Raw genomic sequence first — 16663 nt, 5'->3', positions numbered from 1 at the left:
AAAGGAAAAGACAGGGAGGTCTAACCATTATAGGGTATATTATTTTGTGTGAACTCTGTCCACTGCTAAAATATTTCAGTTCGTTCCAGAGGGCATGGTACAGAATGTCTATCAATGCTACTTATCACCAGAACTGACCGTTTTGGGTTTTGGTTGTTTTTTTAAATAAAGAGCCCTCCATATTATTGCAGGTACTCTATCACTGATTCAGTGTGAGGAATAAGAGATGCAGCCACAAATGAAAACACTCCCTCCTTGAATTCTAGACTTACTTTTACTGCATATTCTTGCCCATTTTGCAGACTAACAGCACCTTGAACCTTGGCATATGCTCCCTCACCAAGGAGCTCAGCAGTCAGCTTGTACAAGTCTGCCAGAAAAATCAGCACAAAGCAAACATTAGCAGAAGTATTTTGGTGAATTGTAAAGACAAGCTACTGTTTTGATGAGCAGCCCTAATACGACGGCAGCTATGAGAACTCCCTTGGTAATCAACTGGGGAAGTTGCATTTTTGCAGCATTTTCACTTAGCTGCATCAGCTTTACTTACACTTCCATTTGTATCTGTTCTGATCACCACCCAAACAACACGGGAATGGATTTCCTTGTAAGAGTGAAACTGCAATCCGATTAATATTAGAAAGTGTTTCTAACTCAATGAATGCTGGAATCTCAACTACTTTTCCTATGTTCTCAGTATCTTACCTAATTAGGGATTCAAAGATTAGAAAATCAGCCCTCGGTTTTCAAAGAGGACAATGTTTCATCATTTCTTAATCAGAAAATGCTCTAGGTTTAGAAATCTATAGAATAAATACCTCCTGAAGTTTAAATATTAAAGCTAAAATGATATTTAGGGTAATTACCTCGAGTTTTTGGTTTTCACTCAGTGCTATTTTCCGCAGGTGTTTTTTTTTTTTTTTTTTTTTAATTGATCATAGATTCATAGATTCTAGGACTGGAAGGGACCTCGAGAGGTCATCGAGTCCAGTCCCCTGCCCGCATGGACAGTTAACATTAAGCTGTTCTAAAATGGTTTACATTAGCAGGTATATGTTACTTAACAGAAACAGTTTGTATGCAACTATTCTAAAAAACAAAAACTTGTTTAGATGTTCTGCACTTTGCTTATTCTAAAAACAAATTTACAATGGAAATACAAAGGCAAAGAGCTCACTGTAAGGAATAAAGGCACTGAAGAAAACAAGTGATGAAGAAATAAAAGATGAAGCAGTGTTAATTTTCACTGCACTGGCGAACAGCAATTATTTTGCTTAGAAAATTGAAAGGGGCCAAGAGGACACAGACATTATAAATCAGAGACACTGCAAATTGACACCAACCTTCAAACTTCCCTGGGAGATGGTCTGTGGCTCTGGTCCTCCTTTTTTTCTTTTTCTTTTTGCCGTTATCTACTATGGTGAGAGGCTGACTGCTGACCATCTCTGTGTGGCAGAACAAAGGCAGCTTAAACAAACCTACCCTAAGTTAGGAGGAAATCAACAGGGGTTGCATGTGTGCTCTTAAACTATCCTAAATGTTCATTGCTTTTCTTCATCATTATAGGTGGACATCTCTCCACCAAAATCAGAAGAAAGCAAAGAAGAATTTGGATGCTAATTAAACACGCACACGAAGTAGTGCTGGTTTGATAAGTAGGACAGAAATACAAGGCAGAAATACAAGCAATTATCATGCATGAAAGTAGCTCCTATTCCTGCTACCACAGTGTATACTAAGTCAGCCCTGCGAGCAGCACTGTTCAGACTGCTGCAAGAGCCCCCTGTATGCTACCATCGCCTAACAAAGATCCCGGGGGTTAGCAGAATTCAGTGCAAGTACACAGGTGTTGGCAGAGAGCTACAACATTTTTTATACTTTTTCCAAGTCCTTTTGTTTCAAAAGAAAAGGGGTTCCCATAGCAGCAATTGGGAGAGTCAAGGAACAGGAAGGCACAGAGTCTCAGACAGGTGGGGAAAATGGAGGAACGTAGACTAGACTTGTAAACAAGACAATTAACATACCAAATCTGACTACTGTTCCATTTCAGCTCATTCCCCAGCTCTGAGCGTGGACATGCTTCACAGACATGTGCAAGCCATAACAAACAATTACACACTAACCTGTCCATAGGGGAGGTTTCTTTCTAAACACAGATCAGTGGTTTGCTTATGCCCTGAAACACAAGTGTTCATACCCTTTATATATTTTGTTCTCGTGTTATGTAACTGTGGATTTTATCCCTATCAGTGTCTAGTCCTCATTACCTTCTTATTATGCCCTTGTTTGGACTCAATAACCTCACTCACTCTCTGCCATTAATTTGCATGGTGTACAAAAAAAACAACAACACATCCTCTTGTTCTTGTACTATAGGAATGGGTAACTAGGAGCATCAGATTTCCCTTTTGTATCATGACCCTTTTATTAGTCTCCCCTCTAAACAGGCCTAATCTTTTCAATATCTCTGCACGTGTAAGCTTTTCCACGCCTCTAATCATGACTATCCATGCTGACAGATACCATGCTAGCTAAAAATCAGCGTTCAAACAGTTAAGCACTGTTTTGCCATAACCTTGTCAACCATTTTCCAGAATTCTTGTAGGTAGGATTCCTAAAGAATGAAATGCAAATAATTCAGTTTTACCTTTTTTTTTTTTTTTTTAAAACATAACATACTGCTGTGTTGTGCCACAGAAAACAGAAATCCCTGTAGCAGGTAACATTCTGAGCATACTGGCAAAAGGAAGCAGAGTAGATGTTAAGGGGATCTTGTCAACAAATCTTTTTTTCTTAATTAACCAATTTTTAAAAAGGCTCCAGTTTCTAATGAAGCACCCACTAAATAATACATCTTTTCAATTATTATTGATTTTAAAATAAGGGCTTTTCTGCTCCCCAGTGATGTTTGTAAAGGTCTTTTCAGAATAAGAAGCTATGCAAGTTAAGAGTAAGACAGATTACACAAAGTGCTGTCAAAGGCACAAAATAAGATGGAATACAGAGAAAAGCATTTTTCCTGCCAACAACTTTCAGTGATAGTAATTATGGGAGTCACTTATAACTGCCATATGTTGTGTACAAAATTTTCAGACTAGAGTGATTTGGAAATTGGTGAAAATTTTGTGTCCCTTTAATGTCACTCATTGAAATACTTAATGCATCACTCAAAGCCACAATCATCTTTCAAGTATCAGAGGGGTAGCCGTGTTAGTCTGGATCTATAAAAAGCAACAGAGTCCTGTGGCACCTTATAGACTAACAGAAGTATTGGAGCATAAGCTTTCGTGGATGAATACCCACTTCGTCAGACGCATGTGGTGGAAATGTCCAGAGGCAGGTATAAACATGCAGGCAAGAATCAGTCTAGAGATAACAAGGTTAATTCAATCAGGGAGGATGAGGCCCTCTTCTAGCAATTGAGGTGTGAACACCTAGGGAGGAGAAACTGCTTTTGTAGTTGGCTAGCCATTCAGTCTTTGTTTAATCTTGAGCTGATGATGTCAAATTTGCAAATGAACTGGAGCTCAGCAGTTTCTCTTTGGAGTCTGGTCCTGAAGTTTTTTTTGCTGCAGGATGGCTACCTTTAAATCTGCTATTGTGTGTCCAGGGAGGTTGAACTGTTCTCCTACAGGTTTTTGTATATTGCCATTCCTAATATCTGACTTTCATCTTTCAGTCTCATCTTCTGATCAATGTTACTTTAGACACACCGCAATGAGACTAAAACCTAAGCTTCAAAGAGATGGTTCCTCACACCAGAAAGTAAACTAATCATTTAAACGTAAGTTGAATTAGTGAAAAATTGACATTTCCAACTTGTGTTCTGTACTAAATTTGTGCACAAACAGGGACGCAAGATTTGTTAATTAGCTTTTTGTTCTGCCTGTGATCTGATTAGGATACCTCTGTATGACGACACCTAGTTTCCTTTTCTGTTGAAACTTTAAGCAAGGAGGAAGCTCATTGCAGTTTTGTTCTCATTAGTCACTCCGTTTTGATAAACCACTTCTATGCTTAGGCCCGAGTAGCAACTTGAATGACATGAGAAAACTCCTTTATCCCAGCAACTTGTTTTGAGGCCTCACCTCCTTAATGGAGTGTTCTTTGGAGTAAGTGTTAACAAGAACAAGCCTTTACACTAGTAAAACTGGATAGTTTAATGGGAACAGTCAACTCTGTCACCCAATTAATGGTAATTTTATATTACAGTTTCAGAGGTTTAACCTTCTCCCACAGACATGACTCCCCCATCTTCCCAGCAGTTGATCCTGGTATTGGAGGTTCTAGAACAGCGGTTCTCAAACAGTGGGTTGCAACCTCATTTTAATGGGGTCGCCAAGGCTGGTGTGGGCCCTGGGCCCTAGCAAGTCTGAAGCCCAAGCCCCACTGCCCAGGGCTAAGGTTACATGCCCCCTGTCCAGGGCTTCATCAGCTTTGGCCCCTTCCCCGCCCAGGGCGGTGGGGCTCAGTCTTCAGTTCCCCCTCCTGGGGTAGTGTAGTAATTTTTGTTGTCAGAAGGGGGTCATGGTGCAAGGAAGTTTGAGAACCGCTGGTCTAGAACACGAATGCTAAGTTAATACAGTGAGTGTATTCATTCACTCGTTTTTTTAACTAACATTTTTAGCAGAATATTTGACCTCTTGATAGAGTAATGGGCGAGTAAAAATAACCAGCCATTTTCCAGTCAAGTACACAAAAAATTGCCTATTGGGAGTTTGCCTAGATTGTTTATATACTGGTTAAGAAATGAAAAACAGAAGAAATTAGTTTGCATCACAGCAAGAAGTTAACCTCAGGGTGCCAAAAAAAAGTTCTATACTAGGCCTGGTGTTTACTATATAAATTAATGATTTGGCAACTGTGAATTTTGTCACTTCAGTGCTTCACCACTAACAAAACCCAGACTACTCAACATCAGATGAATGAGGCACTTCAGAGGGACCTAACCAAGCTAGATGAGAGGACAACATAATGGGAGATGAAATTCACTGTTGATAAATGCAAAGTTATATGCCTTGGAGGGAATAATTTACAGAGTTAGTAGTTAATTTAGAAAGAACTCTGGGCATCACTGCAGATAGCTCAATAAAGACCCAGTCTGCTCAATGTGCAGCAGTAGTCAAACAAACGAATAAACCCAAAATGTTAGGACGCAAATGGAATGGGATAGAAAATAATAGGTCAAAGGTATGCCCTCCTCCGCATTACGGTGTTCTCTTCTTGCAGACTCATCTCAAAAAGGATACAGCAGAACTAGAGAGGGTTCAGAGATTGTTGACAAGAATGATAAAGAGCATGGACGAAGGCATATAAAGAGAGATTGAAAAAAGAGTGGGATTGTTTACCTTAGAAAGTATACAAAAAATAGCAGAATAGATAGCGTGAACAAAAGTTCCGGATTTACTTTCTCTCATAATATGAGGTGACATTCAGAGAAAAAGTCAAAACTGATAAAAGCAAACACTTTTCCATACAACACGCAATTAGCCTGTGGCTTTAGCAGGATTAAAAAAGGATTTAGCATTTATGTGGATAAGTTTTGTAAGACATACAGACATGCTTCAGAGCATATGTCAGCCTCTATCAAGGTTAAAAGGAAACTTCTGGGGGCAGGATATCCCACAGCTGCCTACTGGAGGGTTCCAATGAAGTAGCTGGTATTGACCACAGTCAATGCCAGGATGCTGAACGAGCTGGACCACTGATATGACATTCTGGCCACTCCGACATACAGGTTAGGCTTGAAACACCTACACAACACTTAGCCACAAAGGCTAGAATTTATTTAGTTTCAGCAGAAGCTAACAACATTCAACCAAAAAAATTTCTTACTCACCAGTAAGAGGACTTTTTAAAACCCCGTCTACAGTATAGACTAGTTCCTGCTTCCACTGAAATCAATGGAAATTCTTCCACTGACTTCAGCTGGAGCACTCTCAGGCCTTCTGTCAACAGTGAAAACAAAGACATACTATGCCCACTGACAAGAGATGACAGAATCTGAGAGAAGCTATGGTTCAAACTCTCATTTTCCCTTCTGTTGGGTCTAGGCATTGCAGCTCTCATTGGAGCCAAAGACGTGAAGCTCTCCTCCTTAGGTGTAATACCAAGGGACAATGGAGCAAGCTAAGGGGAGAATACATTTTGTAGCAGCAGTTCTGCCTGAGCCTCAAGTACTGCTGCGCTAGTAAGTGCTAGGGTTGGCAGGCCAGCCGGCTGGCCCGGGGTTAACGGTTAAGGTGTGTTAACCGATAAGACTGATGCTCACTGGTTAACCTTTTACATCCCTAGTAAGCATCTACACACAGGTAAGCTTACTTAGTATTAGAGCCAATGTTAAATACATACAATTTTTAAAGTCCTCCATGGGATAGGTCCCGGATACATGAGAAAAGCCTTCTCCTTCCACAACTATGGTCTCCTACAACACTTACGTTCCACTGGATCAATGAATCCATTGACAGGAAGAACAGCACTCATGGGTGCCGAAGACAGAATTTCAGAGAGGTGGGAACAAGAACACAGAACACACTACCAGAAAAGGTAATGACCATAGTTGTGCATTACGTTCTGGACGCAGTGAAACCTAACTGTTGACATAACTTCCCCACGAGTACGTACTCCTCTCACACACATGCAAAAAACCCAAACCAAAAAAGCCTTAATTCTAATCACCGGGGTTGGAAAGACAGGGATATATAATTATCTCTTTTAAATCCTGGGGGGGCAATTGGGTACTACAGCAATGGACACCAGCATAAGAACTTGAGAGATAAAAAGTGGATACCTGGTCTGTGTTGGATTGACTTCACTGGAAGAAGGGAGTTTGGGTAGACAGGCTGATTACCATTTGCTTCAAAAACAGGACTTGCTGAAGTAGGATTATTTTGTAACTAAAAAGAAAAGAAAAAAAAAGCATATTCAGAATCACAAATCATTTACCTTTGTTATTTATATTACAATAGTGCCTAAAGGCTCCAGAGATCGGGGTCCTGTTACTCTAGGTTCTGTACAGACACACAGCAGGAGACCGTGCAATCCAAAAATAAGCAAGGCAGAAAGAGACTGTATTCCCAGTTTACAGATGGGGCGCTAATGCACAGTGAGCTTAAATGAACTGCACATGAAATCAGTGACTGACCCAGGGAACTGAACACAGATCCTCAAGCACAAAGCCAACTTCCCCCAAGGAAATTTACTATCTTGTTTAGATTAGGAGTACAACTTCTCACTCTCCATAGACATGTTCAAATGAGAAAGCCAAGAGTTAGAAAGACAACCTTCGCATACTCTGGGGCAGCGTCTCAGCTGACACAAAACTGCCGTAGCAACGGAGCTACAACAATTTATACCAGTTGAGGATCAGTCCTGCACTCTCAGCACATTCCTTATATTACTGATAAAACGATTAAGTGGAGTCCTAACGTTATATTCCAATTGCCATAGCATCAAGGGATAATTATTAAGGAGAATCACACACTCCACCTCCCATTTGAAAATGCCCTGGTGACAGGCACAAGGGTCTCCAAAATGACCATATAAAGACATATCTTGCAACCAATCTTGAAGGCTCTGACAGACCATGAGAGTGAAGCTAGGGATCTTCTATTGAAAAGCAGGGCCACCAATACGCAACAATTTATCCCTAGCAACCAACAGTAAAATAGTCCCAGATAACAACCGTCATGGCAAGGCACTGAGAGAAAGAGAGGAATACAAATAGTAATTTGAGCCAGACTCTTCGGAGTTTCATAGATTATAACCAATGTTCTGAATTTCACCTGGAAATAAATCAAAAGCCAATTCAGAGAACAAATAGCTGGCACAACACACTGAGCCGCTCACGGAGGTAAGTAGTTAAATAAGCACGACAATACATTGGACAATAGAATTTCACTATAGTCACAGGTAACCAGTGGAAACAAGTGAGAAGACTCCCTTCCAGAACTGCAACTCACTAAGAGCCTTAAGACTTTTTCTAGCCAGGGCTGAAAAATTCATATCCTGTTTCTGCTGGCTAATAAGCACCAAGCAGGTGGCCCTCCCTAATATAGTAGTCCAAGCATTCTAAATATAATAAAACCTTTTCTTCTTGGGAATTTGGTTTGTTTACAGAGGCCAAACATTTTCAAGCCAGTTTGCATACAGCTAGACTAAAATCCAAAACTAGGCACCTGAATAGAAGTGGCCTGATTTTCAACAAAATGCTAAACAACTTGCAACTCCCACAGAATTCCACCGCTGTTTGGGCTTAGCATTTTTGAAAGTCAAGCCGTATTTTGACACTGAGGAGCCTAACTTTGGGCATCCAGAATTAAATCTCTCAGAAATTTTCAGCCAAGACCTTCACTTCCCAGAAACTTACCTACATTAGCCACAATTGCAAGTGTCAGCCAAATAGGACTTGCTTAGCAGGTGTTGATCTTGCTGGAACACGCTAACCGGGTGAAGTCACAGAAGAACAATGCTACTTTGTTACAAACACTTGTGAAAACGCTTAAGCACAGTGCATTACAGGCTGCCAAATGCAGAGAGAGGAACTGGTTCAGAGTGAAAAACATATTATTCATTACAGCACTGTGTTAAATCATGTCTCTTTCTCCAGTCAAGTCAATTGTTGCAACATAGGGTAGGATTCAGAGATACACAGAAGGAGGGAAGATACGCGTTTCAAATTCTGTCAAAGAAAAGGCATGGCTACTGTTCACTTATCTATATTAATAATTTGACAAATCACTCTAGTAATTAAAATTGCCTGTGGGAGTGCCTCCGCTATCATAGTTAGTGTTGGACACTGGTGACCTAAACAGCACGATGAAAAATGAGTCAGAAAAAGATCCCATACCACATACATTCCTGACAAAATGTAAGACTAATATATTTGGGGATGAAATTCTGAAAATCTACATGAAGTCTGACTAATCTGGCTCTGTGAAAAGATAAACGTGATAAAATCTACCATGGCCAGCTGCAATCCAGCGCAGCCATAGCCGTTAATGAAGTCTAGTGACCCTGGCTGCAGGGGGGTTTGAGCTACAGCAACTCCTCACTTAAAGTCGTCCCGGTTAACGGTGTTCGTTGTTACGTTGCTGATCCATTAGAGAACATGCTCGTTTAAAGTTGGGCAATGCTCCCTTATAACATTGTTTGGCAGCCGCCTGCTTTATCCGCTGCTTGCGGGAAGAGCAGCCCATTGCAGCTAGCTGGTGGGGGCTTGGAACCAGGGGGGACTGGCAGCCCCCCCCCCCCTCAGCTCCCCGCTCCCCTAAGTTCCCTGTGCATCAGACGCCCAACAGGCGATCAATTGCAGCTGTCCCTCCCCCCACTGCCATGTGCTGCTCCTGCCCTCTGCCTTGGAACTGCTCCCTGAAGCCTCCTCCTTGCTGTGCAGGGGAAGGAGAAAGAGGGGGGCTAATGTCAGGGTGTTCCCCTTACCCCTACTCCTCCCCCACTTATCCCTTCTCCACATAGAGCAGGGGGGAGACACAACAGGGCTCAGGACAGAGAGAGCTGGCCGCAGCTGCTGTCTCAACTTCCTGATCTGTTTAAAGGCAATGTTCTTAGAGTGTGATGTCAGCATACTTAAAGGGGCAATGCACATCTCTCTCTCTCCCCCACACACAGGGTGTGTGTGTCTGTCTGCCATGCTGTCTCCCCTCCCTCCATTCGTGCTGCCTTGTAGAGTGTGAGGCTACATTAACAACAATGGGTTAACCCTTGAGGGCTCAGCTGAGGGCTAGTTCATCATTTAGCAGTAAGGCACTCCCTGGGAAATACCCCACCCTCTTCCACCCTCTGACTTCGCCACCTCAACCAAGCTTCACAATCACCATTGCTGTGTACAGTATTAAACTGTTTGTTTAAAACTTATATTGTGTATACATATATATAATATAGTTTTTTGTCTGGTGAAAAAATTTCCCTGGAACCTAACCTCCCCCCCCATTTACATTAATTCTTATGGGGAAATTGGATTCGCTTAACATGGTTTCACTTAAAGTCACATTTTTCAGGAACATAACTACAACAATAAGCGAGGAGTTACTGTACTTAATCAGCATAAGAATGAGTCCAGTGGCCTGCCCTCTACACTTCCTCTGCAATGGCCTCCACACTGCCTTTGATCACCCATCTTCCAAGTGTACACTGAATGGAGAGGCCAACCCTATCGCTGTTCAGCTACCCACCTCTCTTGCAAGGTAACCATGGGGTTTCTGTGGCATGGAGAGTCAAGTCCTCTCACAATGGGTCAATCTCACACTTTTCAGGCTAGCTCAGATTGATTTTTTAAATGGATTCCTCCATCTCAAATCTGTTGTTACTTCTCCATGATAACTATTGGAACACTGTTAGAGAACACAATGGAATATAGGACAAAATATTTGCCGCTTTTAAAGTTTAAATTTCCTCTTGGGAGAAGATCATGTACTTTTACCACAAAATTTATGGCCACTGATTTTTCTGTAGCGGAAATAGATCTATAGTAACATAGGCATTTATACAGCTTTTTAAAAGCGTTCAGAATACCAGCCAGGTAGGCAAGGGTAATTATTTCTATTGGTCAGGTAAAGAGGCAAACAAAGTAAGGTTAAGTGACTTGCACAAGATAATACAATAAGTCAGTTAGCAAGGGCAACAAGCAAGATTTGAGGCAACTTAAAAAGAACACTGAAAACTATTAAATTTATTTATTTTTTTTTGGGGGGGGGGGGGGGGGGAAATGGGAAAACCAGTGACCTGGCTGCACTCAACTGCAAATCAATATTAAGGATGAGAAAGGCATAACAGCAGCCAGTGTTTCATTCAGCAGAAAATAAATATGAGAGGGTCAGTCTCATGCAAGGGTTCCCTGGCATGTCAATTGCTTAATACATTGAGGATCATCTCCTTTCCAGTTTCCTTCAGAGAAGTAAATACGTTGGACTAACAAGAAAGGCTGCTTAATGCTACTGATCAAGGGAAATAAGGACTCAATGATAAGCAGTCTTCATCATGTTTCAGTAAGAATTAAGTTATAACGTTATTTTGGAACTCAAGAGGAGTTATTTCAAAAAGACAAGACAACAGTAATAATACTTAATTTGACTTAAGCAAGTCAATTTCTCTGATTCTTAAATCAGAAAGTTGTTGAACTGTTTTAAATTACAGAAAAAAATATACAGGAGAAGTCAGTTTTGACAGTCCCTTATGAAAGACTAGCATTATGATTTTTTTCTCCATTTGATTGCTTAGGGAACTCTCTTCATGATCTCAGAATGAATCATCAAACTCTAATTTGGTTAGCTAATTTCCTATTACTCAAATATAACCAGAGATGGAAGCTTTCTAGGAAGTGGACTTTGAATTTTTGGTTGCTTTTTAAAATTTCATGCACCTACAAGTGGTTTATTTCCTGCTCTTAAGAGACTCCCTCAAATCATATATGATGATATCTCTTACTGGAAGTTAAGTTACTATACAACATACTTCCTTACTTAGGCCATATCTATACTAGCGAGCTTACAGCGGCACAGCTGTACCAATGCGGTTGCACCACTGTGAGATCGCACATGTAGCTTATCTATACCGACAGGAGAGAGCTCTCCCATCGACATAATAAAACCACCTCCAAGAGTGGTGGTGGCTATGGGAGAAACTCTCCTGCCTACGTGGCATCATCCACACCAGTGGCGTTTGTCGATGTAACTTGTGTCGCACAGAGGGGTGTTTTTTTCACAACACAGAGTGACATAAATTACATCGACAAAAGTGGTAATGTAGATAGTCCTACCTATAGTTAAAATATTTATTGGTTGTAAATTACTAAGTGCTAGAAGATAGAAAGTGATTTTTCCTTGCATTACCTTTCTGTACTTTTAATTCTGATTCTTTAGAAAGAGTGAACCATGTTAAACTCCATCTTGAATGCTTTAGGGTATGCTGCCTCGATCAAGCAGTAATGATCTTTTCTATGGCGTAAAGGAATTCTCCCTTACCATAATTAAACTCCTCTTCTAAAAACAAATTCTATCATTTGTATATTCCAATAGTTTTACATTATGAAAGTTCAATGTTCTTTACAAAAAATAAGAGGTTTAGTTTAGCAGTAAGTAGTGACAAATATTCACTGACAGAGTTTAGACTTGCTATAGATGGAACAATTTCAGATTAGCATAGTGACAAGAAATTACACAGTAAGTAACATGCTAATAGAATTACCATTATTTTCAGTAGAGTAACTCTGAAACAATATGTAATATCCCTCTCTGACTATCCTGGAGTTTAAAATATTGTAGTTTTCAAAATACTGGATATTTTAGGTAAAAGCCACTACTAGCTTTGTTTTGCTTGTATATAAACTAGTAAAGATAGATAGTAATACTTGTATTGAAATGAAATACCAATATCAAATAGCAATTTACATTTGACAATTTGTAACCAAGTTAACACCACTTTACCTTTGTCATAACTAATTTTCAGCTATGGAGTCATAATGGCTGATCAATAATCTAGTTAATATTTAAAACTGAGTATTAATTTAGTATCTGAGCTGAAATTTTTCAGTTTAAGGCCAACCAGCAAGATTTCATATATTTTGTTCCAATCATTTGCAATTTAGTCACCAACGTTTTTTTTAAAAGCCCCCAAAGCTGGAACTGGGAGAAAGTCAAAATGGTACTGAAATGTATTTTTTTTTAAATTAAGTCTAAATTTACTAGCGAGCTAGCTCAAACTTTGCAATATTGATACTAATGATGCCTTTTCTGTAATTTGTATTTTTCAAAGTCTTTACTCAGAGTTAATCCGAGCTGTAGCCCACATCACGTGTACAAACACACTTGCTACCTTTGAGCCAGTTCTCATATTACAACAACTTGTTTTCATTTACAGAATTCTTTCCACAGACAATCAGAACTACAGCAATGCCAAAAATATTTTTCCAGTAAGGCACAGGCTCTGTCTACACTTAAACCATTACAGTGGCACTGCTGTGAGCTGCTGTAGCATTTCGGAATAGCCACTCACTACAGTGACAAGACGGGCTCACCGTAGTTAATCCATCTCCCCCAGAGGCGGTAGCTAGGTTGACAGAAGAATTCTTAAGACTGCTTTTAAAGTTAGCTAAAATATTGCTTTTAAAATTAAGAGTTCTAAAACTGTCTGCATACTGGAACAAGTTTTCCCCCAAAACTGAGAATATACAACTTCAGAATGTATGCAAGTGTGAAGACACATGGATCAAACATAATGGGAAACTTGTCAGCAGTAAGAGTGACGTTAATACTCTATATGCTTTACCTTAGAAGAACAGAGGAAGTTCTTCAGTTCCGCAATTTTATTTTGCCTCACAATATCCGGCATCTAGAAGGAATAAAGAAGAACTTATTTTTGAAGAATGTCAAAGTGCACTCCTTACTTCCTCAGTCATTAGAACATACACTGAAAAACTCAGATGAGCTTCTACATCTAGTCTCTTTATTTGAAAAAAGCTTTTAAGGCCATTTAATTGAGCAGAAATATAAAAATATTTTAATCACTATTGTTTTAAATTACATGTACAAGAGCTCCTAGCATCAGAGTAGATAGGGCTAAGTTTTGGCTACTGAACAGCCTTTTGAGATAGTATCATACTTCCATGCAGGAATTGTTAACAGTATACTGTTTCCATCATGCATTTGCTATGATTCGTCTTATACTGCTTTAAAAGAACACAAAAGATAGAATTTTTACCAAATACTAAGAGATACCTGCATTGAAACTAAACAGCTGTTCAACATGTTTCAGAGGGTTTGCAATTCTTAATTTTAAGACAGAAGAAAAATACAGTAAATAATGAACTCCAAGTAGCAAGGATTAAAATTAGGGCTGTCGATTAATCGCAGTTAACTTGTACGATTAATTCAAAAAACTGAATTGCAATTAATTGCTGTTTTAATCACACTGTTAAATAATAGAATACAAACTGAAATTTATTATAAATATTTTGGATGTTTTTCTACATTTTCAAATATATTGATTTCAATTATAACAGAATATAAAGTATACAGGGTTCACTTTATATTATTTTTTATTACAAATATTTGCACTGTAAAACCAATAGAAATAGTATTTTTCAATTCACCTCATACAAGTACTGTAGTGCAATCTCTATTGTGAAAGTGCAATTTACAAATGTAGATTTTTTTTTGTTATGTAACTGCACTCAAAAACAAAACCATGTAAAACTTTAGCACCCGCAAGTCCACTCAGTCCACCTCCTTGTTCAGCCAATCGCTAAGACAAAACAGTTTGTTTGCATATGGGAGACAATGCTGCCCACTTCTTATTTATAATGTCATCTGAAAGTGAGAACAGGCATTCGCATGGCACTTTTGTAACCAGCATTGCAAGATATTTACGTGCCAGATACGTTAAACATTCATATGCCCCTTCATGCTTCGTCCACAATTCCAGAGGACCCGCTTCTGTGCTGATGACGCTCGTTAAAAAAATAATGCATTAATTAAATTTGTGACTGAACTCCTTGGGGGAGAATTGTATGTTGCCTACTCTTTTATACCCGCATTCTGCCACATATTTCATGTTATAGCACATGTTTGTTTTAAGAACACTTTCAGTGCAGATCTGACAAAACGCAAAGAAGATACCAATGTGAGATTTCTAAAGATAACTATAACACTCAACCCAAGGTTTAAGAATCTGAAGTGCCTTCCAAAATCTGAGAGGGAAGAGGTGTGGAGCATGCTTTCAGAAGTCTTAAAAGAGCAACATTCCGATGCAGAAACTACAGAACACGAACCACCAAAAAAGAAAATCAACCTTTTGCTGGTGGCATCTGACTCAGATGAAAATGAATGTGCATCGGACTGCACTGCATTGGCTTGTTATCAAGCAGAACCTGTCATCAGCATAGATGCATGTCCTCTGGAATGGTGGTTGAAGCATAAACGGACATATGAATCTTTAGAATATCTGGCACGTAAATATCTTGCGACACCAGTTACAACAGTGCCATGTGAACGCTTGTTTTCACTTTCAGGTGACATTCTAAACAAGAAACGGGCAGCATTAGCTCCTGCAAATATAAACCAACTTGTTTGTCTGAGGGACTGGCTGAACAAGAAGTAGGACTGAGTGGACTTGTAGGCTCTAAAGTTTTACACTTATATTTTTGAATGCAGTTATTTTTTGTACATACTTCTACATTTGTAAGTTCAACTTTCATGATAAACAGGTTGCACTACAGTACTGTATTAGGTGAATTGAAAAATACTGTTTTTTTTACAGTGCAAATATTTGTAATAAAAAATACATATAAAGTGAGCACTGTACACTTTGTATTCTGTGTTGTAATTGAAATCAATATATTTGAAAATGTAGAAAACATTCAAAATATTTAAATAAATGGTATTCTATTATTGTTTAACAGTGTGATTAATCGTGCGATTAATCACGATTAATATTTTTAATTGCTAAACAGCCCTAATTAAAATATCTAAAAAACACAGTAAATATTTATTTTAACAGTGAACATAGGGACAGGTATATTTCCCCATCTTCCCCCCTCACCCCCCAAAATATATTCTTAAGAGGAAGCATCAATTTGATCACAGCACGTCTCTCGCTATATACATTACAGAATACCCTGAGTTTGATGCTCTCATGGAGTAGTTATACACTAAGCAATAAGAGTCTTCCATGTTGTTTTATGTTGCAAAGATGGGGCTCCAAAACTTGAAGCTCCTTCACATAGTACTCAGCTCTCAAATGTTCAGCTATATTGCTGTACAGCATAACTACAGTTTTATTGTATTGCTTCTGAAGTGATAATACTAGGATGTAGATTTATAGCAGGGGATGCAAAACACACCTTCAAAAAGTTGCTACAGTTCTGAATACTTTTTTTTTTTTATTAAATACAGCTTTAAGTGAAGCCCTGGATTCTTATCTTAGAACAAAAGGCCAAATTCTCCAAGATCAGAAAAAAAAGAAAAACCTTAACTCTGCTAGCAGAGTCCAATAGTCCCAGGAATGGTTGGGGACACCATTGGCCAAGCCCAACAACAGTCAGTTGTCAGGCTGTTGTAACCTCTGCAGCCACAGTGAAAGCCAAACCCACTAAACCCACTCCGTCCTTACTCAGGCTAAACTCCCATTCCAGTTCCATTTACTGTCCCAGCCCCCACACTGGGGCGCCCAGTCCCCCCACGAGGTGGTGCGGGAAAGGGAGGGCGCCCCGGCCTGGGGGGGGGGGATGAGGGGTGGGGGGAGAGGACCCCAGCCCCCACACTCGGGCACCCCAGCCTAGGGGGGATAAAGGGTGGGGGAGGGGATCCCAGCTCCCACAGCAGGGCAGCCCGGTCTGGGGGCAATAAGGGGGGGGGAGGGTGCCCTGGCCTAGAGAGGGGATAAAGGGTGGGGGAGAGGACCCCGGCCCACACACTAGGGTGCCCCGGCCTGGCAGGGGGGGTAAGGGGTGGGGGAGAGGACCCCAGCCCCCACATTACGGCACGCTGGACTGCAGGGGGTAAGAGGACCCCGGCCCCCACACCGGGGCGCCCCGGACAAGGGGGGATAAGAGGTAGAGGATAAGGGGCGGGGGAGGGACCCGGGGTCCATGGGGGATAAGGGGCGGGGGGAGGGCACCCCGGGGTCCATGGGGGAGAAGGGGGGAGAAGGG

General features: G+C 40.3%; 1 protein-coding gene across 3 annotated transcripts in view; it reads right to left on the bottom strand.

The window, feature by feature from the left end:
- Nucleotides 1–13351, bottom strand: part of MKNK1 (MAPK interacting serine/threonine kinase 1) — a 32421-nt gene extending 19070 nt beyond the window's left edge. For 2 of the 3 annotated variants that reach the window (XM_034778943.1, XM_034778945.1), the window contains exons 1-4: nucleotides 13282–13351; nucleotides 6791–6896; nucleotides 1344–1445; nucleotides 273–370 (exon numbers count right to left, since the gene is read on the bottom strand). In XM_034778943.1, coding sequence (XP_034634834.1) covers nucleotides 273–370; nucleotides 1344–1445; nucleotides 6791–6896; nucleotides 13282–13344 — 369 coding nt within the window. In that variant the 5' untranslated portion in view covers nucleotides 13345–13351. Of the gene's footprint in view, nucleotides 1–272; nucleotides 371–1343; nucleotides 1446–2123; nucleotides 2177–6790; nucleotides 6897–13281 lie in introns of those variants that run through there. The other variant, XM_034778944.1, reaches the window with a different exon arrangement.
- Nucleotides 13352–16663: the final 3312 nt, after the last annotated feature.

The sequence above is a fragment of the Trachemys scripta genome, chromosome 8 (assembly GCF_013100865.1).
Source record: "Trachemys scripta elegans isolate TJP31775 chromosome 8, CAS_Tse_1.0, whole genome shotgun sequence".
NCBI classification, from domain to species: Eukaryota; Metazoa; Chordata; order Testudines; family Emydidae; genus Trachemys; species Trachemys scripta.
Note: the sequence above shows the minus strand (reverse complement) of the source record. Positions and strands in the feature narration are given on the sequence as shown.